Consider the following 23,596-nt stretch of genomic DNA (forward strand, 5'->3'; position numbering starts at 1 on the left):
ACCTTGTTTGAAGAGCTAGTAAAAATGTTTTTTAACAGACGGCTCTGTGACATTATTAGACAGGCTAGCCTAGCTAAATAGGATGACTAAAGACAGTACGGTATATGAAGCACAGAAATACTGTAACGTTAGATGGTGGGTCGGGCTGGCTGCTACTACTTGAGCAGAGATGAGATGATGACTTTAAGGAATGAAAAATGATAAAGACATCAGATAAAAATGAAGTAATGTACACAACTGAAATATGTTATCATTATGATAGTAATTTTCTACTTTTCAATGGATGTCTACCCAATGTGAACCTTGATGGAGACAATGGAATATTTGAAATGTTTTGACAGTATAATGTTCACTATTTTTGGTTTATAATTTCCATTAAAAAGCTTTAAAATCATTTAAATTGTTGTAGTCAAAGGACAAAAATTGCCCGTCTAGTGGCCTCGTTGGTGGAATGTTATTAATAGTTTTTCTAATTTCACAATTAATTAACATCCTTTTTAAGAAGCTGCCGAAAATCTATGTCAAACGGTTTTGCTATATTTCTATCGTCTGTGATGTAATATTGGGAAGCAAACTCAAAATTGAACACATTTCAACTCCTATATCTGACATGGTACAGGTGTCTTATTTTTTGAAGCCCATAAACATGTGAATGAGAGGTATACTTTTGTTTCAAAGTAGATTTGTTTAACCAACACTCTGTGTGACTCTGATTTAGCCCACTGCAGTAACAAGCTAAATATATTATTGAAACTCGAAATCGAAAACCTTAATTACTTTTTTTGTAATCAAACCAAAACTGAACCGACCTCCAAAAAGCACTAATCACTCAGCAATACCAATCTGAGAAGAAATGGAGACAAACAGAGGAAGCATTCAGAGTGAGTCAGTTGTTCTTGAGGCATTTTTAAAATTTATTTTAGTTTGTTCGTTCACAGCTTCATCTTTTGGTGTGTTTTTACAACAGCTCATTACCAAAGGAGAGAGGGGAGGAAAGGAAAGGAGCAGTGCCAGAAAGTTGAAATAGAGATGGACAGATAAAGAGTGGGGGAAGCGGGACAGAGTAAAAGCGGGGTGAAGTAAAATGACTTTCTCTCATTTTGAAATATCTACATTATTATTTTAACTTGAGGTTATTGGCCTTCCAGGCGGTCTGATAACTATACATAAACAGAAACACATACGTTTTGTATAAAAAGGAAAAAATAAATAGGTTGTGGGTGGGAGTGGTGGAGAGGGGTAAGTTAGCGGGGTGGGGGCGGGAGCCACGACCCCATTCCTCCAGTGCAGTAGTAGTAGTAGTGCGCTTGAGTGGGAGAGAGCTGGGTGTCAGTGAGGGCAGGTGGAGGGATGAGGTGGGGGTGGGGGGGGGCTGCAGACTGGGAGAGAGGGAATATCGGGGGCCGGGTGGTGGAGCGCTAGTCGGTTTAGGGATGTGTCTATTACTCGTGCACCAGGGCAACGAACTCTGAAAGAGAACAGGGAGAGACAAGAGGTTAGAGCACTCTGTGGAGTCTGTGGAAAATCAGATGACACTATGATGACACAGGTGAGTATATGTGTCCGTCGGTCAGAGAAATAGTTTACTTACCGTCGATGCCGATCATGCCGTCTCCGTCCTTGTCGGCTTCGTTTAAGAACGCTTTGGTTTCTTTGTCGGTAAGGTCCCTGCCGTCTGAGGCAAATCCCTTCAGTACGAACCTATGGACAACAGGAGGATGGCAGAGAGATTTGAATAGAGACAGTACAACAACTAGGAATGCTCTGCGGCCTAAACAGTTAAACGTGAGTGTTTGTTTGTGGATATGGGATGTGGATGCATGTCCCGTGGTCACTGGATAGTCACCACGCACTGTGTATTATTTAATAAATGAAGGTGTAGTTAGTCAAAGTGTCGGTGTGTGTGTGTCTCTCTGTCTGTGTCTTTCTGGTTGTGTGTGTCTCTTACTTGAGCTCCTCCTCCTCTATGAATCCGCTGGCATCAGCATCCAGCACCAGGAAGGCTTTCTTCACATCCTCAGCTGACTTGGCCTTCAGACCCACCATCTCAAAGAACTTCTTATGGTCAAACGAGTCAGCCGCTGCACGGCATAATACACACACAGTTTAGTGAACACACACGCATGTGCGCACACACACACACACACACACACACACACACACACACACACACACACACACACACACACACAGAGTACAGAGTACAGACACAAATGGAGGCAGGCACACACATACATATGCACACACGCGACAGGCACGCATGCACGCAGACAGACCGCATGGCAAGTGGTACCAGAGTGCCAAGTCTAGGACAAAAAGGCTTCTCAACAGTTTTTACCCCCAAGCCATAAGACTCCTGAACAGGTAATCAAATGGCTACCCGGACTATTTGCATTGTGTGTGTCCCCCCAAACCCTCTTTTACGCTGCAGCTACTCTCTGTTTATCATATATACATAAGTCACTTTAACTATACATTCATGTACATACTACCTCAATTGGGCCAACCAACCAGTGCTCCCGCACATTGGCTAACCGGGCTATCTGCATTGTGTCCCACCACCCACCACCCGCCAACCCCTCTATTACTCTACTGCTACTCTCTGTCCATCATATATGCATAGTCACTTTTTAACCATATCTACATGTACATACTACCTCAATCAGCCTGACTAACCGGTGTCTGTATGTAGCCTCGCTATTTTATAGCCTCGCTACTGTATATAGCCTCGCTACTGTATATAGCCTCGCTACTGTATATAGCCTCGCTACTGTATATAGGCTGTCTTTTTACTGTTGTTTTATTTCTTTACTTACCTACTGTTCACCTAACACCTTTTTTGCACAATTTGTTAGAGCCTGTAAGTAAGAATTTCACTGTAAGGTCTACTACACCTGTTGTATTCGGTGCACGTGACAAATAAACTTTGATTTGAGACAGGCACGCACGCACGGATGCTTGCACACGCACACACTCACACAAAACACAAAAAACAGCATGGTTGGCTGCCTGGACACAGCACTCCAGAGGCTAAACGTTAATGCTAAACAATCATTAAGAAATGACTATTGTTACACTCAGACAAACGTTGTATCATCGTGTATGTGCGTGTGTGGATTCTGTTGTGCCAGTGGTCATATCAATTCTATAGGTTAGAGGACTGTGCCAACACCAGGACTAGCTGGCATCTTCTGGCAGATGTGTTACACAATATCAGTTATTACACTGTCATAATTATGTCTGATATGATGTGCTATTACAGTATCATAATTATGTGAAAATGTGTTGATCCCAAATGGGACCCTACTTCCTATATAGGAGGGCACTATAGGGAATAAGGTGCCATTTGGGACACGTACAATGTGTATGTTTGACCAAGGAGCTCCTCCTGTTAACACTTTAGTATAGAGCACATATTAGCCACTAACGTGCAATACAACAAATTAATTTGACCTTTACTAAGTATAATTAGGCATTTATTTTGCCTCTATTCAGTATTTTCTTGTTTACACATTGTGGGATGGTTTCCCACACACAGATTAAGGCCTAGTCCTGGACAACAACAGGACAACTTTCAATGGAGAATCTTCATTGAGAATGCTTCTTAGTCCTGGACTAGGTTTAATGGATGTCTGGGAAACTGTTCCTAAATGTGATGTAAGAAAATAAAATGGAGTAAAAGGTGTTTGGTCACCTGCGAATGCGTCTAGGGCTTTCTTGATATCGGCAGCGTTGAGAATGCTGTTCATCGCCATCTCTGCAACTGGAACGTCAAGGGGAGGGGAGGGGGGAAGAAAAGGGGGAACCAAGTTAAACACAAGGGTATATGAGAGCAAAGGGAACAGAGAGAGACATTCTCATATTACACTGCTGAGACTTGTGAACTAGAGCAAGAAATCAGGGCGAGAGCGAGATATTGAGAGAACAAATTAGAAAGGAGGGAGGAGGATAAACTGGAGGGGGTGGAGGTGCTCAGTTCTCCATTTAGTGTGTGACTGTGTGTGTGTGTGTGTGTGTGTGTGTGTGTGTGTGTGTGTGTGTGTGTGTGTGTGTGTGTGTGTGTGTGTGTGTGTGTGTGTGTGTGTTTTGGGAGGGGGCTGGGGTTATTATAAGAGAAAAATGGCTGGTCTCCAGGCGTCTACTCAGCAAGGTTAGTGCCATAGGATCTGTGCCTTGTGCTGTGTCGGACATACCATAGAACAAGAACAAGAGCTGTGGAGCTAGGAGGCCGTTGGACATACCGCAGAGTTGGAGCTGTGTAGAGCTATAGTGTGGGCCGGGGGCTCCTTCTGTCTCACACTTTGAAAGGCGAGCAGTGTGTCCAACTCTGTGTGCCACTGAAGTCAATTGCTTCTTACTTATAAACATATCACCTTACCCTTCCTACCCCAGTGCCCATCTGTCTCCGAGGAGAGGAGAGCTGGGGAGTGAGTGGTGTTGACTAAGGGGTTATTGAGGAATGGATTAGTGGGTTGAGGTATGGTTGCTGTGTGGTGGCCATGCTATGATATCGTGCGAGGCAATTTATAGTCTATTTTTGGATTAGTTTATGTCTGCAATGGCCCCCGAGGGGTGGCCCTACTCCAGGACGTCAGGACCGCAGGGCCAAGTAGGGTGCTCTAAGATATTTCCCTAAGGCACAGCTGAAGCAAAGGCTCATGGGAGTGAGCAAAAAGGCCCAGCTAGACATATATAGTACAAGCTCGCCAGCTTGTAGTCCTAAAAAACTGAAATGCGTTGCCTCTGGCTCGTTCAGAAATTCCTATGGGGGAAATGAATAGGGAAAGAATGGGGTTTTGGGATAAACGCCGAATATAAGGTCTGAGGTTAACGCAGGCTTAGGAGATCTTATACGTTTTGTTCTATAAGATAATATCAGTTAGTTAAAATGACCTTTATGAATTATGAAGCCTTTCCCTTTCAGAAAAAAACACAACATTTCACATGTGAAATCATGTGAAACCGTGTTTTTGGAACACTTCACATTTTTTTCATGTGATTTTCCACATGTGAAATCATGTGGTTTTTCCGTAAGGGGGATGCCAGCAATCTGAATTTCCGGCTACACAACCAGGTGTGTGGCCACAGATTTATAGGCAAGAATAAAAGGTCAGAAGTACACATTAGGTACCTTCGGAGATACACAGGAATTCACATGGTACTGGCAGGGCCGGCTAAATGCAGGGGCTTACCCCAAAAATACATAGTATATATTATATATATATAATATTCTGCAACTGCCAACCACAGGAGGATTCAGGAGCCCACTCTCAATGAGTGTAGATAGCCTGCTGCTGCCTGGTGCCACCCTGCTAATCGTTAGATCAAGGGAGGAGATACATGTGACTGGTCAATTGTGTGAGTCAGGGGCGGGGGCCCAAGCCCATAAGGGACCCAGTTATTATATATACATGGTTTTTTTTTCAACCACAGGAGCCCGTCCTCAAAATACACCAGAGAGCATAATTTAGCCACAGAGGAACAATAGTTTCAAAAATATTACTGTGGATAAAATGTTATCACAAGCACATACAGGTAACTGCCAAAATAAAGGAAACACCAACATAGTGTCTATGAAGGGTTTGGCTACGAGCTGTCGGAATAGCTTCAATGCGTCTTGGCATAAAGACTACAAGTGGACCTAAAACAAACCATGCCAGTAAAATTCACACCAGACCATAACATATCATTTGAATCCCTCATTTACTCAAGTGTTTCCTTTATTTTGGCAGTTACTTGTTGCCTACAGTCGGAAAGTCCAACGTTTTTGTCAAGCAAGCACACCAAATATACAGCTTGTGGCACCGGGGCCAATGATTTCTTAATATGGCCCTGGGTACTGGTCAATATCTTGTGTGGATAATCTAGTATAATGGTAATTCTTTCTAGGTGCAATCGCTACTGCACTCCAAAAAAATGCTGGGTTAAAAGCAACCCATAGCTGGCTAAATAGTGGACAGAACACGTGTTGGGTTATTGAGCTATGATCCAGCATGTCAGATCAGAATACAGAATACAGAATACTGGAGGCATGGCTTTCAGTTCTTTTTGGCCACCTGTGAAAGTAAATGCTGTTCCGGTTAATCTGTTCTGTTGTATTGTCAACACATGTTAAAGTTGAGCACTGACACTTTTTTTGTAACCAAGGGAACAACACTGTACACTAACCATAGCCTTCTTTTTTTGTATGTCTTAACACGTTCCAAGCAATAAGTATGAACCCGGTGGCACTGCAGAAACTTTGATGCACTCAACCAAGCGGTTGAACGTTTAAATCCCCCAAATATTTATGTATACTCTATGTCTAGCACTGCTAGCTTTATGTTAATGCACATTGGTGGTGATAATTGGGCAATTATTGACTTGATTCTGGGCAGGTTTTAGTAAAGTACAGGAATGTATTATTGCCAATAAGTCTGTAGCCCTATCTCTTTTAAGCTCACAGACCTGGTGGTGTAGCTGGACATTTCAGATGGCTACCAATGAAGAGGTTATACTGTGGTCACACTAATTGAAATCCGAATACAGCAGCATACTGTCATTGTATAGAAATAACACCTTGAAGTTGTTGTATACATGTATACTTTTAGGCAAGATGCAAACATGTATTCTTGGCAATATACAGTATGTATGACCAATCTCTTTTATGTCCACAGGCCCAGTGGCGCTGGAGGAACTTCAGGTTCCTTACCAACAAAGAAGTTGTGAGTTAAAATCACAACTGAGGTTTAGTCCCAAGTAATCCAGAGGACCATGACACAAGGTTCTTAAAAGGTTGTTGGTGATGTCCTGGGAACTAGACTAAACTTGGAGGGGGTCATGACTGCTTAAACTGAATGCATGTCAATTATGCCGTTTAAAGTCAAATATTCTCAATGACCTCCGACACCTGTGTTTTCACGTGCTCAAATGTTGTCACGTGTAGTTTCATGGTATCACATGTTGGAATGTGTCATCCCCACGTTGTCACATTTATTTCCCATGAGATCATAATTTTGCATGTGTTACCATGGTCACAGGTTTTCCCATAAGGCTTATGTGGTTTATGATTGTTTTGATTACATAAATGCTTCAAAATTCACAAAAAGTGATATTAGCTGATGAAGATTATCTCATGGAACAAAACGTACAAATTCTCCTAAGTCTGTTTACCACAGACTTTAAGTTAGCATTTTATCCAAAATCCCTCCAAACACCCCATTAATTTCCCCATAGGCTTTGGCCAATGAGCCATGGGGGAGTTAGTGCCTACAAAAAAGATGCCATTACTATTGCTCTCTATAGGATCCTACAAGACCCTATTTAGTAGTTAGCCTCTTTCCACAGTTTGTCCTATGTGAATGCCTCAACAGTCAGCCTCATCTTAGTGAGATATAGTGCTTTCTTCCACCCAACCCCTTTCTAACACTCCTCCATTTGGCTAACCCTTTGGCTCCAATGAAAAGTAGAAATATGAAACCCTCCTTTTTTCCTGCGTGAGAGCCGGCGGTGCCCTTCTTCTCACCCAGAGGTGAGGGAAATCCAACCGCACCTCAGGAGAATGGACCGACTCCTAGCCTTCAGTACAACAGCTGCATGGTGTGTGTGTGTGTGTGCGTTTGGAAGAAGGGTTCTGGGGATCAAGGGAGAATGCACTTGCGTCTCAAGAAACCCGAGACACTTAAGTTAAGCCCCCTCGATCTCAGTTTACTATAATATGTGTAAGTTTGTACTCGGTCGTTTGTAGTGTCAGTGTGTGAGTGAGAGTGTCTATGAATGTGTGGCTTTGCTAATATGTCTGTGACGTGTGTGAAATTAGATTTGATCTTTGTGCTTGGTATAGGTTAGGTGTGCACACGGGGGGAGTGTTATGAGTGTGTGTGTGTGTGTGTGTGTGTGTGTGTGTGTGTGTGTGTGTGTGTGTGTGTGTGTGTGTGTGTGTGCATGCTCCCATGGGGTGGGGATGAGTTTGTGTGTGTTATTGTACATGCATATATGTACGTCTGTGTGCTGTTGGTGAGATAATATTTTGCAACATTGTGTGTCGGGACACATATACAGTTGAAATCAGAAGTTTACATACACCTTAGCCAAATACATTTAAACTCAGTTTTTCACAAATCCTGACTTTTAATCCTAGTAAAAATTCTCTGTCTAAAGTCAGTTAGGATCATCACTTTATTTTAAGAATGTGAAATGTCAAAATAATAGTAGAGAGAATGATTTATTTCCGCTTTTATTTCTTTCATCACACTCCCAGTGGGTCAGAAGTTTACATACACTCAATTAGTATTTGGTAGCATTGCCTTTAAATTGTTTAACTTGGGTCAAACGTTTCGGGTACCCTTCCACACGCTTCCCAAAATACGTTGGGTGAATTTTGGCCCATTCCTCCTGACAGGACTGTTGTAACTGAGTCAGGTTTGTAGGCCTCCTTGACGCACACACGTTTTCAGTTATGCCCACAAATGTTCTATTGGCTTGAGGTCAGGGCTTTGTGATGGCCACTCCAGTACCTTGACTTTGTTTTCCTTAAGCCATTTTGCCAGAACTTTGGAAGTATGCTTGAGGTCATTGTCCATTTGGAAGACCCATTTGCGACCAAGTTTAAACTTCCTGACTGATGTCTTGAGATGTTGCTTCAATATATCCACATAATTTTCCTACCTATATTGTGAAGTGCACCTGCAGAAAAGCACCCCCACAACACGATGCTGCCACCCCCGTGCTTCACGGTTGGGATGGTATTCTTCAGCTTGTAAGCCTCCCCCTTTGCTTTTTTTGGGATTGATTTGCCTCCAAACATAATGATGGTCATTTTACTAGGCAAGTGGAACAAATTCTTATTTTCAATGATGGCCTAGGAACAGTGGGTTAACTGCCTGTTCAGAACACAAACATGGTCCCATGGTGTTTATACTTGCGTACTATTGTTTTTACAGATGAACGTGGTACCTACATTCGTTTGGAAATTGATCCCAAAGATGAACCAGACTTGTGGAGGTCTTTCTTTAGATTTTACCATGATGTAAAGCACTGAGTTTGAAGGTAGGCCTTGAAATACATTCACAGGTACACCTCCAATTGACTCAAATGATATCAATTAGCTTATCAGAAGCCTCTAAAGCCATGACATCATTTTCTGGAATTTTCCAAGCTGTTTAAAGGCACAGTCAACTTAGTGTATGTAAACTTCTGACCCACTGGGATATAGTGAATAGTAGTGAATTATAGTGAATTATAAGTGAAATTATCTGTCTGTAAACAATCATTGGAAAAACTATAGTTTGCTAACAAGAAATTTGTGGAGTTGTTGAACCTAAGTGTATGTAAACTTCCGACTTCAACTGTACCTCGTAGAGCTCTTACTTACAGTTGTTTTGACATGTAAACACTCACTATGTAAGTGAATCAGAATGATTTTAAACACAACAAATTGGGGACTGTGCTTGTTTTTAGCATACTTTACAGCAGAAACATTTCATTTGAGGATTTTGTTTCAGAATAATAGCCAACTTGTAAATGAATAGCTGAAAGTGTGTCGAGAACAGGTCAACTGGGTGGCTACAATACAATGCTGTAGCTCCAACGGTAATGATGTCTTTAGTTATGGCTGCTATCTTGTGCTAAGTGTATCCAATCTAATGTTTGCTATTCACGGTCCATCAGAACAAATGCTATTGATTCAGCAAGTCATTGATTTCATTATAAAAAAGTGGAGTCAGACTCTCGTCCTGCTAACAATATCAAAACACAAAGAGCAGTGGTCCTAGTGGCACGGCCATAATAACAACACCCAGATGGATTGTGGGGGATCATCTTTGGACATAACACCAAAGTCCCCTATCTTATCTCATGGCATTGGTGCTGAAAATAACTGCTGAGCTACCTACCTGCTGCACCACCACAGTACAACTAAACAATCAGACCTGGGTTAAAATACTTTCAAAATTTGTTTCAAATACTTTAACTGTACTTGACTAAATTTGACTGTTGCAATGGAACCAATAGAGCTGTCCGAGTGCAAACCTTGCCCATCTGGTTGTCCAGGTAGGTTGATAGGCTGATAAAAATATTTAAAATAGTATCCAAACCCAGGTCTGGATACCAAAGTACCCACAATTCAATGACTGAGCAGCCACAACAATAGGCATTGTGTAGTAGTAGGGACTCTCCTGGCTGGCATAGAAAGGTACCGCTATGATAATGTAATCTTGTCTAATCAACTAATCACATCATCTCATAATTCAATTTTGGACAATGGGACAATCAATAATCTACATGCAAATTCCAAACATGTCAATAACGAAACCACGTCACGAGACATTTACATAAAACACAAACAGAATAATATAATATCATTAAATAAATAGAAATGTGTAAGTCGCTTAAGCTATCCATTAGCATTTAAATCAACATCTGAAGTCTTGAAGTCGTACATATTTCATTATGACACACAAACAACACATTAAAAATGTCCCTAATGACACCCTATTCCCTATATAGTGCACTACTTTTGACCAGAGCCCTATTGAGTTGTTATTTGTCTCTGTTTAATTAACAAGGGCTATAGCCACTAAAACAGTTCACTGACTCCATGAATATGCATTAACATAGAGATATGAGTATCATGCAAATGCACTAATCATACTCAACGACTCAACGTAATCACATACAGAATGATAATGAGGGAAGGTTATGGTCCGGAGAGGCGGCTTAGTTAAAAAATGTAATTCATAAATACAATTTCCCAGTGTCAGCAATTTGCACCATACTTAGTTAATGTCCTCTTCATCATTATTGAAAGGTTTGGTCATTTGGTTCATATTCTTTATACAGTAGCCATTCCCATTATACAACGAATACCACAAATTGCACCTACTCATGCTATTTTCCAACACGTAACTACCTACATACTTAAACAAGAGCTTACCCTCAACTTTGCGTATACTTTTTGTCATTTTCCCCCCAAAGTAGTTGTTAGTAAGTGTACTGCAAAACTGCCTAAAATTGAATTATAGATATTCTCTACTGTGGTGACCAATTTATGAAACCTCTTCCATGTTATTACTAGGGTTGGGGTCAATTCCATTTCAATTCAGTCAATACAGGAAGTAAACTGAAATCCCAATGTTTACTTCCTGATTTGGCTGAATGAAATTGACCCCAATCCTGGTTGTTGACCAAAGCACGCAGCCTTACCTGAGTTAAGGTGAGGAGTAGTATGGAGGAGATGGAGAAATGGGCCAGAGAGGTAGGGTGGAGGTCTGATAAAGAGACGAGGGTCCACTCCTTTCTTTTTTATACTCCTCCCCTCCGCCTATTTTAGGAGGGAAAGATGGAAACCCTATCGCTACCTTTAAACCACACTTAACTAATCAAACCCCTGCTATTAATAATCACCTGCTCAGTCTCCAGCACCCATTCCACCTGACACCTTTTTCTTTGCTCTAGCTCTTTCTTGCCTTCCCTCCACCCATCTGATTTTCTTACCTTATTTTCTCCCGCTCAGGGGGCTCTGTCCTTAAATCCTCCTTTGATGTCACTCTTTCTCACAAACTCTCTCTTTCTGTGTTTATATCTCTCTCTCTCTTTCTTCCTCTCTCTCTCTCTCTCTCTGTCACTCTCTTCATCTCCTAAGCCCTCCGTCCGCCAACGTCCCCTGTCTCTCACACTTAAACCATTCTCAAAGCAGAGATAGGTAGTAGTTCTGTTACATGTATTTGAAATACGTATTTGAACTACTTCTGAGTATTTTCTACGTTGTATTACACTGGGCCGAACTACAGTCCAATGTACTTTGTAACAATATCTTTTCAAAAACTGTATTTTTCAAATGACAAAATACTTTTCTATACCATTTCTTTATAGAAGTTCAAATATTTTGTGGCCCTCTTTCACCCTACATTGTTATCAAAAGTCTGACGGCACTATGGAGTGATAAGACTATCTGCTAAATTAACTTAATGTATACATATATACATTTTTGGTAATTGAGCAGCCACTCTTATCCAGAGTGACAGTGCATTTAAGTAAGGTAGATAAACAACAACATATTACAGTCATAGCAAGTAAGAAGTTTCTGTAACCATTATTGAGAATGTTGTTTCTGTTCGTCCCGGTTAGTTGAAAATGTATATCTGTATTTTTTAATACAAAAGACATGTATTTCAATAAAATACAATACTTTGCAAAGGTATCTTTATATTTTATTTTGATACATTGGTCTTTAGGGTATTTTTCAGTTTTTTTTTTCTAATTGTAATTTCTAATTTACGCCCATCCCTATCTCAAAGTCTCTCTCATCTACCATTCTTTCTCATGGGGGATTAAAACCATTAGCCAACTTCCTTAATCCGTCCCTTTATATCCACCTTCGTTATCTTATTCCTTTCTTTGTCTGTCCCTAATGAATCTATATTTAGCAGACACAAGGCAAAGCCAAACTGAAGGTAAATCCTGAACAATCATGACTTATTTTTACGTCCATGATCATAACTGTAACTGAAATCTGATATCCGTGGGCTACCTTATGCGCTATGCTCATATGAGTTTGTCCAAAAAATGGCACCCTATTTCCTGTATACAGCTGGTAAAAATGAGACTACATGAAAAGTGCAATACTGTTGACATAACATGTTTAAATGTGAATTCTCAGCAACAAAAGAGTGATCAAATGAAGATCTTATATGTGTACAGTGTAGGTGTGGTCAAAAGTAGTGCACTATATAGGGAACAGAGTGTCATTTGGGACACAGACTATATTAATTTGTGGGGAGAGAATCCAAACAGGGTCTCAGCATCAATTAACCACAGAACATAGAGGCTTGGGTCACTCTGGCGCAAGCAGCACCCCGTCAGGAATCTCCAAAGCCTGTCGTATATAGATATGTATTACTGATTATGGCTGTACCAGTGGACTGCACACATCAGCTGTTTCCATGTCTGTGATATTATTGAAGTGTGTGTGTTTGGGTGGGGGGATGGGGGGGATTGTGTGTGTGTGTACAGTGTGTGTGTGTGTGCGCAAGCATGCATGTGTGTTTAGTCATTGACCTTTGGAAAGGTGGGTTTTGAAGGCTAGAGATAGGGACTGTGATGTGGGCTGCGGTGCAACTGTACTGTACATAAAGAGAGCAATAAATAGGTTTACTATTGGATAGGGGTGGGGGTGGTGGTGGTGGTTGTGGTGGTGGTGTGGGCCACTGAGCTCCCATGTATAAATGTACTGGGACATGGTGTGATGAGGAGGGATTTTCTGCTCTGTAGGGGACCTCAGTGACTGTTGCTATTAAACCTTCTTACCTTACCTCATTGGGACCGTTTATGGAGCAGAAGTTTTGTTTCTGGAATGACATGCATTTCTCAAACGAGGTTAATCACGCAGTTTGATTAGACGTCGAGTCATCGTGACATATTTCCAATCAATGACTTTGATGTGGAACACCTCCCCATCTGTACTTCTCTACAATTTACCACTATCATTTACCACTCTATAATTTCTCCCTCTGTTTCTCCTGTCCCTTATTCCCTCTGCTACCACTCATGGGAATGTTATTCCCCCATCCAATTCTAATGCGCTCAGGCACTTTCATCTTTTTTTAACTCTTTCTCTCCTTTCTTTCCTTTCAAGAGAGCATCCCTTCCGCCTTCCGTTCACTGCATGAAGAGGTATATACAGTACCCTCCTTTTAAGGAGCCCCTTTCTTCATTTCTTCCACTAAACTTGTGTGCTCTCCAACCTTCCTTAGACTAAATGTATCATCCTCCTCTCTCTGCCTTTCAGGGCCATGCAGCCAAGAGCCACCAAGAGGCTTGACTTAACCCCACAGCGTGCTTGTTTGTTGTCTGGGTCTCTCTCGGGGAGGGATGACTGTGGTGCTCAGTGGTGAAGCCAGGGTGGTGGCAGAAACGGACTGGCCGTAGGGCAGCTCGGGAAAATAACAGATAGGCTGGTCCATCTTTAGCTCAGTGGGTCGGTGATACAATTTTTGGGGGGCTAATATTGAAGGGTCTGCAAAAAAATGGGTTGGTGTGGGGACCTCAAGGAAATGCCCGGCCGGTTTCTGGTCACTGACTTTCCCTGGGTGGAGGGGTGGTGCTAGGGGGAAGCGGGAAGCAGAAAGGCGGGCCTAAGGTTGGTGAGATACATAAACAGGTTGTATGGAAATCAGTGTTGAACGGGGTTTTTTCACCCCAATGCCCTAGCTGTTATTAACAGGCATGGCACCAGACACCATCAAAAACCTTTCGAGGAAAATAATATAACAAATTTTGACACGTCGTGGTTTTGTAAGGGATTTTATGGAAGGTGATGGAATTATCTGCTTCTTTGATTCAAAATGACTTTTTATTAACATTTCTGTTCATTTGAAAGGTTTTTGTTGAGGTTGACTTGAAAATGGATGTATCAATAAAATGTGTTCTGACTAGCATGTTAATGAGGAAATCAAAAGTTCCTTGTTGGTTCGTTTAAAGGAGTGCGTGTTTTTGTTGTTTATCCCCAACAAAGCACACAATGCACATCGACGGGCTGTTGTGGAACAGGTCAAGAGCTGGTATTTCAGGTTTTTATGTTTAATAAATGTGCACATATTTTTTTTTTTAAATCTGTTTTTAGCTTTTTCATTATGGGGTATTGCGTGTAGATTGATGAGGGGAAAAAATGATTTAATACATTTTAGAATATGGCTTGTGTTATTATTTTATCTTTTTTTCTACTATTTCTCTTTTTTTCCCTCTGTATTGTTGGAAAGGGCCCGTAAGTAAGCAGTTCACTGTTAGTCTACACCTGTTGTTTGCGAAGCATGTGACAAATAACGCTTGATTTGATTTCAAACTGTAATGAGTTCAGTTGTAAGTCATTTCCAGTAAAGGTCTTTGAGTGTTTGATTTCAGTCTGTCTCAGCCAGTTTGTTGAACACACTGACATGTTCACACTTGGCCTACTCTTAAACAAAGTTGTAATATGAAACAAACTTTTTCCAACCCACATATTTAGTTTTTACATTTCTGGTGGCCTTCTCTTTAAAACACACTTCCTAGCGAGAGCCACTTCCTGTGGCTGAAGAAAGCACAAATATGTTTAAATATTTCCCCGTTTCCCTGCCTGGAATAACAAAGACAGAGTTATTCTGATGAAGACAAAGTGAGAGAATAAAACTGAATACGTTTTAGAGGAAGCTGAATTCCAGGGAGAGAAAGAGAGGGGACGGGGACGGAGGGAAGCTTTGAAAAAGTCCTAAAAAAAGCTCAGCTAAAACAGACAAAATCTCATTCCCTTTGAAACTGACAGCTTTTGAAGAAGCAGAAGTCAGGGCTGTGCGGCTGGTCCAGGGTGAGATGAGAGGTAATGGGATCTCCAAATGTCATCTTTGCAGAACAGTGTGGGTCTGGATGAAAAGTTGGACGATTATGAAGGCTTGAAACAACCACAGTTTAAATAAACACGTTAGCATTTATTTTTCTTTTTTTATGTACATTTTGGAGTACTAGCTCTTTCTTGCCACCTGGTTTATTTACTGTATCATCAGTATCCAGGGAAATACTGGTGAAGTCTGTTTCAGCAAACCACTGAAAGCAATGCATTGTTTACTTGTTTAGCTGTGCTGTGCTGAGCCTTGCCACCTGGCATTAGGTGTGGGTATGTAGGGGCATGACTGTTACCGGCTGTCTGGCCTGCTGTGGGACATCACATGACAGACCTATTACAGAGAATCATCGTCCTCCCTTCAACTATTACATTTCTCTGTTTCAGCATTTTCTCCAAGGGAGACGCAGAGCGAAAAATGACACTGACAGGGATGAAGGGAACAAGGGAACAATGGATGAAGGGAACATGAAAGGTGTAAAGAGCGACAGAAAGACCAAGGGTAGGAAATGGAGAGGCAATGGAATGAGATACTGTCCAGAGAGAGAGAGAGAGAGAGAGAACAAGATGGACAAGGACATCCATGGGTCCTGACAGAGGGAATGAGGGGAGAATGAGAGCTGGACGCCCATGGGACAGAAATTAATTAGTTATTTAATAAAGGAGCTACTGGGTCGTCCATCTGCAGGGATCCTCCCTTAGCCTTATCAAATAGGAGTCTGCATTTGAAACATTAAGACGGCTGGGCTTCTTCTCTCACTCCGCATGATCAGCCGTTCCGTTGCAATGATGTAACGCTATTTCGCGCCGCGAGCATCTTCTGATGCAAGAAAAGACAGAATGCTGCAGGGCTGAGGAATACCAAGAGACACACAGAGACAGGAAGAATGATGGGCCAGTCAGGAGGCTAGGAGAGAAGTAGTGTGCAGAAGATACAGAGGAAAGAGACAGGAAGACTGATGGAAGAATGATGGAAGCCAGAAGATCAGAGGAAAGGCTGATGGGCCAGTCAGAGGCAGAGAGAAGTAGTGTGCAGAAGATACAGAGGAAAGAGACAGGAAGAATGATGGGCCAGTCAGGAGGCTAGGAGAGAAGCAGTGTGCAGAAGATACAGAGGAAAGAGACAGGAAGAATGATGGGCCAGTCAGGAGGCTATGAGAGAAGTAGTGTGCAGAAGATACAGAGGAAAGAGACAGGAAGAATGATGGGCCAGTCAGGAGGCTATGAGAGAAGTAGTGTGCAGAAGATACAGAGGAAAGAGACAGGAAGAATGATGGGCCAGTCAGGAGGCTAGGAGAGAAGCAGTGTGCAGAAGATACAGAGAAAAGAGACAGGAAGAAAGAGAAAGGAGAGGCAGGGAGTAAAAGAGGTCAAATAGAGTTTTGGTTGGATGTGATGAAGGAAGATTGCTCAATCTATAAGGAAAAAAATAAGATGGATGCCAGTGTCTTGTCGTCAACCTCAATCAATTACCAACGATGGACAGTGTAATGGAGGTGATTCGGTGAACTGCGCTCGCATGATTAGTAGCCTAACCTTTTCTTAGACCTGAAGACTTGTGTCAGCTCCTCAAGTTAGGCTTTAGCTTAGCAGGCTAACAGACCCCGTTCGTCACACCAGTATGGACAACCAATGTGAACCGCGCCAACAAATCTGAACTAAATCATTTCAATAAGTCTTGAAAGCCCTTTGAGATGACGGTGGCCGCAATAGAAAAGCTGAACCTCAACATAGATGATGGGGTGGGTTATTCACACGGAGGATACGTCCCAAATGGTACCCTAGTCCTACATGCAATATACTCCTTTTGACCAGGGTCCTAAGGGCTCTGGTCAAAAGTAGTGCACTACGTAGGGAATAAGGTGCCATTTGGGACGCTGGGAGTATCAGAGCTGGTCTGTACTGGACTTGGCACAGGGAGGTGTGTAATCCCTTCAGCAGGTGCCTTGGGACCAGAGAGACAGGCTTTGGGAGAATATGAGGTTGTGAAGGGGAGATATGAGGAAAGAGGAAGAACACGGGGAAAGCGATATGAGGAGAGGGAAGAGAGGGAGAGTAGAAGGGTGTGGGGATTTGAAGAGGTAGGTATGAGCGAAAGGAAGGTGAGGAAATGTGAGTTTGAGGAGGGAGGGAGAGCGAGTGAGCGAGAGGGAGGGAGTTGGGGAGATGGAGTAGAGGGTGAGGAGATTCCTCAGGAGCATCTGTCGACTTACAACTCAAGAGATAGGTGTTGAGTTGCACCCGGCGATGCTACAAATGTTTTATGGGAGACAGACACTGTATCCCTGGCGATGTCGTCATAACTAATGTTGGATGCTGGCCAGTTTGCATTTTTGTCATACATTTTGTAGCTCTCCTTGGGTTCTAATATCAGTGTGCTCCTGTTTGTTTTAGGAAGGATGTCAGCGAGTCAGTGATACCTTCTCTTCCTCTGTAGGCCAACTGACAACATGACATTTATAACCGTGTCACTTGAGAATCACACCACCACGCAAGCACAAAAATGCAAGCATGCATGTTGATACACACACACACACACACACACACACACACACATACGCACACCAAGATCAGTTTGACCTTGAAGTCCTAGGCTACATGTGTCAGATGTGTGGGTGCAGTATGTAGTGTGAATGAACTGTGATAAGACTGTAAATAGTAGCTCTAATATATACAGAGAGCACAACACCAGCTCAAGGCCTGAGGCAGCAAGAGCACTAAAGTTCACTTGACATTAGATGCAGTCAGGCTTAAACTGCACCCCCAAATGGCCACCACAGCATTATAATAACTACTACAATGATCATTATTCCCCTAAATGTATACTGAACAAAAATGTAAACGCAACATGCAACAATTTAAACAAATTTACTGTTACTGTTCATATAAGGAAATCAGTTCATTAGGTCCTAATCTATGGATTTCACTTCACTGGGCAGGTTCACAGCTATGGGTGGGAAGGCATAGGCCGACGCACTGGGGAGCCAGGACTTTCAATTAGAATGAGTTTTTCCCCACAAAAGGGCTTTATTACAGACAGAATACTCAGTTTGATCAGCTGTCCAGGTGGCTGGTCTCAGACGATCCCGCAGGTGAGGAAGCCGGATGTGGAGATCTGGCGTGGTTACACATAGTCTGCGATTATGAGGCCAGTTGGATGTACTGACAAATTCTCTAAAATGACATTGGAGGTGGCTTATGGTAGAGAAATTAACATTCAATTATCTGGCAAAAGCTCTGGTTGTCACGGATCCTTCTGGAACTTTCATCACGCACACCTGTCCCCTATTCCCACTGATTAGTATTTGTATATATGTGCCCTTTGGTTTCCATGGTTTTGACGATTATTGTTATAATGCCCGTTGGTGCGTGAGTACCTGTGCTGTGTGTTTTGTGCTTTCGTGCCCTTGTGGATTGCGCAGATGATTACAGGTCTCGTCCCGTGGGTTAATCATATGTGCTCATGTGTTATTTATTCGAGGTACTCCTCGCTCTTTTGTTTCTACCCTGTGTTTTGTTCCGTGTTTGTTTGGTCTTTGTCCCTGTGCCTTTACACGGCACGCCGTAATTTGGGCTTAATTAAAAAATATATTACGCATTCCTGCATCTGCCTCCCGACCCTTCATGCCAACATGACCCTGGTAGACATTCCTGCAGTCAGCATGCCAATTCCACATCTGTGGCATTGTGTTGTGTGACAAAACTGAACATTTTAGAGTGGCCTTTTATTGTCCCCAGCACAAGGTACACCTGTGTAATGATCATGCTGTTTAATCAGGTTCTTGATATGCCAAACCTGTCAGGTGGCTGGACTATCTTGACAAAGGAGAAATGATCACTAACAGGGATAAGCAAATTTGTGCACAACATTTGACAGAAGTAAGCTTTTTGTGCGTACGGAAAATGTCTTTACATGTAGCATTTATATTTTTGTTCAGTAATAGTTGTTGTTGAACAGATTTGAAAGGCTGGCGCTGGTTCTGACTCGTGTCCATTTAGGGGGATATGCTATCTCTGTCTGTGTTGCCAAATGTACCACATTATAAAAACATTAAAGAGACGGCAGCGCTCACAAAGACAGAACACACACCACTTGAAATTGAAACATCAACACCGACCGACTGGCCCGCACATCCACTCAGTCAGGGGTACGTCCATTTAGAACGCAGACAAGATGTTGGATTGGAGTGTCTTCACATGTGAACAAATACAATAGGCTTCTTGAAGGGCCATTTAACAAACCACTGCCGTTAACTCTACGCTCCCTGTTCTTCCCCGGGACCCAGCCGCATTGCAGTTAAAATCGAAGTCTGTTCGCAGGTGAAGGATGCCTTGAGTCGCTTGGTTGGGAAGGTCTGTATTATTACTTCACACAATCAATTAGCTGTTACATGGGCTATCAGGGGGGGTGTCTCTGTGTGTGTGTCTCTCTCTCTCTCTCTCGCTCTCTGTGTGTGTGTGTTTGTGTGTGTATATGTATGGGCAGCGTGTGTGTGTGTGTGTACTTATGTGTGTGTGTGTGTGGGCAGTGTATGGGAGCCAAGGAGTAGCCACCATAGAGCAATTAAGCCAAGTTAATGCACCCCCGTGCACATCGATCCACTATACTCTAATATCCCTCAGCTGTGCCAGTCATTAGAGTGTGTCCATAATGGCACTATATAGGGAATTGGGTGTCATTTGGGATGTACCCATTATATTTATCATGGTCGATGCAATAGCACCATAGTGTAATTACCTAAAGAAGCATTAATTGCTTTGGGCTATTTATTTCGTAACATATACTGTATGTAAAGTATAGGCGGTGTTAGGTTTGAAAGTGTGTCGCAGATTTTGAAGTGGTTTTTCAGATGTGCTCAATATAGGGAATGAGCTTTACCCCAGTAACTGTTGTTATCTCGCTCAGAAGAAATTACATTCACAAAATATCACATTTCAGTTTCGGAGAAACTAACCAAAATGTTGGTTCATTTTTATTCACACTTATTTGGGGAATTCTAGTCGACACAATCCCAATTTAATGGGCCACACCACACACACACACACACACACACACACACACACACACACACACACACACACACACACACACACACACACACACACACACACACACACACACACACACACATGTACACATACACAAATGCGCGCACACACACACACGCATGCACGCACACAGACCGCACGCACGCATGCACACACAAGCCATTGTCTTCTAATTGGGGTATCGGGTGATATTTCTCAGAGTCTTTGAACAACTCTCTATCTGAATCATTCATGATTTGTATGAACAAACGGAAACAATGAATCTTTTATCATAAATATAGAATATCCAACCCATGCTGTTACATCTGAGACAAGTCATAGAGGGATCACTGGTTAAAAAAGATAAAAGAACATTTTTGAAACAAAATAAAAGTAAATATTCCCAGCTTCAGTTTAATCTTTTAAGATAGAATAGTAGCTGACTGCACACCAGGGACCTCATTTCTCAGTCATGCATAGGCCCAAATATGTGCGTAAACCATGGGTGAGATCATTTCCACTCAAAGTGTGAGATTTATCCATGTAAATGTTTGCTTGAGAAGGTGCGTACATTTACACACAACCATGACCATGTGTACACACAGTGCCAAGTGGTGGAATAAGGGAACTGCTTGTCAAGCGTAGTCTAGTGACTGGGGGAAAAATACAGTGCTTACAGAAAGTCTAACACAGCTTCTGTCTGTATCGTCCGGACCGCTTGGGCTACCCACTAATACCGTTTGGACTACGTTTGGGCTACCCACTAATACCGTTTGGACTACGTTTGGGCTACCCACTAATACCGTTTGGACTACGTTTGGGCTATCCACTAATACCGTTTGGACTACGTTTGGGCTACCCACTAATACCGTTTGGGCTACCCACTAATACCGTTTGGGCTACCCACTAATACCGTTTGGGCTACCCACTAATACCGTTTGGACTACGTTTGGCCTACCCACTAATACCGTTTGGGCTACCCACTAATACCGTTTGGACTACGTTTGGGCTACCCACTAATACCGTTTGGGCCCCACTAATAGCGTTTGGGCTACCCACTAATAGCGTTTGGGCTACCCACTAATACCGTTTGGGCTACCCACTAATACCGTTTGGACTACGTTTGGGCTACCCACTAATACCGTTTGGACTATGCTTGGGCTACCCACTAATACCGTTTGGACTACCTCCTCTGTGCAATGGGGAGACTCTCACGAACGCCCACAGGCCTCACAAAACTCGTCTGAAGGTCCCGCTACCAGTTGAAAACATGTCTGGATGTATAGCATATATGGAGACTGTTTAATGGCAAAAATATGGAGTTAAATACAAATAAATGTTTCCTGATCTTTCTTATATCTCTCAGATATAGGAGAGACACTTCAGAGCAAACTTCCTTTTGATATTTTTGGGGGGACTATCTGTGGTTCCATGTAGTGAATATGTTATCCAATAAGTTTGTATGGGCTAATAGCAGGCCAAAAATACTTTTTTCATCAAATAATTTTAATGAGCAATTTTGACAAAAACAGTGCCTTCAGAAAGTATTCACACCCCTTCAACTTTTCCACATTTTGTTGTGTTACAAACTGGGATTAAAATGGATTGAACCTTTTCACATGCACCAACAAATGGGTGTGTTCATTCTACAGTGGTCCCTGGAGCGTACGCTCAAACCGGTGTGATTAGAATGCTTTTTTAGAACATCTAGTTTTGATGGACACGACAGCCAGCATTTGAGCTAGCCACACTGTTTTTTCACGGAAAGATTTTGCACAAACACAGTCCTTACAAAGGTATTTTTGGATGCAATGTTCAGACATTCACAGAAGTAGCGACAGCATACACAATCATCCAAACCGGAAAATGTAGAGCACATTAGTCCTATCGCTAACTGAGGAAAGATTGACATAACACAAGCGGTCATATTTATAGAACTCTCGGCTGACAGAAACTACAATATGAATTAGCTAATAGCAATTACTATTAAAAGTAATCGCATCACTGGTGAGATCAACATTGATCAAAATGATTGAGTAAAACACTTTCTAGAAATCAAAAGGATTCCAATGATGGGTAGTTTGTGCATGCCACCATGTTTATTTTTTCACGTCAACCAAAGATAATACAAGGAGACAAGATAAATTTGGTCTATTTGCATTATGCATGTTGAAGGGGGTGTGTCGTATACGATCATTCCCTTCCCTTCATTCAATAGCGTAAGTTTATTAGAAAGATGAGTGAACCATTCCTTCAACATCTTTGGTCTGATAGACGTTTACGTGACACCCAGAATGTATTGTATAATGTCAACAAACATGGCGCCACACATAGCTGGAAAATGTATTAGTATTAGCTCATTATAATCAGTACAACCTTCAAAAAAGTATTTTACACACATCATAGGTGTCCATTACAATCTATGCAATAATCGGAAAGCATGATTTGTCACCAGAACTTGAAAACATGTGAATAAAACTGTAAATACATTATGCTCTATACATACATACTGTACATACTGTATGCTCAGTAGAAACAACATAGTAAGCAATTCCAGTGTATATTTGGTGTTTTAGGTTATTGTCCAGCTGAATGGTGAATTAATCTCCCAGTGTCTGGTGGAAAGCAGACAGAACCAGATTTTCCCGGTGGATTATGCCTATGCTTAGCTCCATTCCATTTATTTTTTATCCTGAACAACTCCACAGTCCTTAACCATTAAATGCATACCCGTAACATGATGCAGCTAACAAAATGCTTGAAATATGGAGAGTTGTACTCAGTAAAATGCTGTATTGAATTTCCCCCAAACATAACACTTTGTATTCAGTACTAAAAGTTAATTGCTTTGCCACGTTTTTTGCAGCCTTACTTTAGTGCCTAGTTGCAAACAGGATGCATGTCTTGTAATATTTGTATTCTCTACAGGCTTTCTTCTTTTCACTCTGTCAATAAGGTTAGTATTGTGGAGTGACTACAATGTTGTTGATCCATCTTCAGTTTTCTTTTATCACAGCTATTAAACTTTGTAACTGTTTTAAAATCCCGATTGGCCTCATGGTGAAATCCCAGAGCGGTTTCCTTCCTCTCCTATAACTGAGTTAGGAAGGACACCGATTTCTTTGTAGTGACTGGGTGTATTGATACACCATCCAAAGTGTAAGTAATAACTTCACCATGCTCAAAGGGATATTCAACGTCTTCTTTTTTTACATTTTT

General features: G+C 41.9%; 1 protein-coding gene across 2 annotated transcripts in view; it reads right to left on the reverse strand.

The window, feature by feature from the left end:
• Positions 1 to 893: 893 nt before the first annotated feature.
• Positions 894 to 23,596, reverse strand: part of LOC112258472 (parvalbumin-7) — a 50,147-nt gene continuing 27,444 nt past the window's right edge. Inside the window, exons 1-5 of one of the 2 annotated variants that reach the window (XM_042327297.1) lie at positions 11,182 to 11,288; positions 3,695 to 3,763; positions 1,949 to 2,081; positions 1,592 to 1,701; positions 894 to 1,468 (exon numbers count right to left, since the gene is read on the reverse strand). In XM_042327297.1, the coding sequence (XP_042183231.1) occupies positions 1,443 to 1,468; positions 1,592 to 1,701; positions 1,949 to 2,081; positions 3,695 to 3,755 (330 nt within the window). In that variant the 5' untranslated portion in view covers positions 3,756 to 3,763; positions 11,182 to 11,288 and the 3' untranslated portion in view covers positions 894 to 1,442. Of the gene's footprint in view, positions 1,469 to 1,591; positions 1,702 to 1,948; positions 2,082 to 3,694; positions 3,764 to 11,181; positions 11,289 to 23,596 lie in introns of those variants that run through there. The other variant, XM_042327298.1, reaches the window with a different exon arrangement.

Source organism: Oncorhynchus tshawytscha, linkage group LG09, assembly GCF_018296145.1.
Source record: "Oncorhynchus tshawytscha isolate Ot180627B linkage group LG09, Otsh_v2.0, whole genome shotgun sequence".
Classification (NCBI taxonomy): Eukaryota; Metazoa; Chordata; class Actinopteri; order Salmoniformes; family Salmonidae; genus Oncorhynchus; species Oncorhynchus tshawytscha.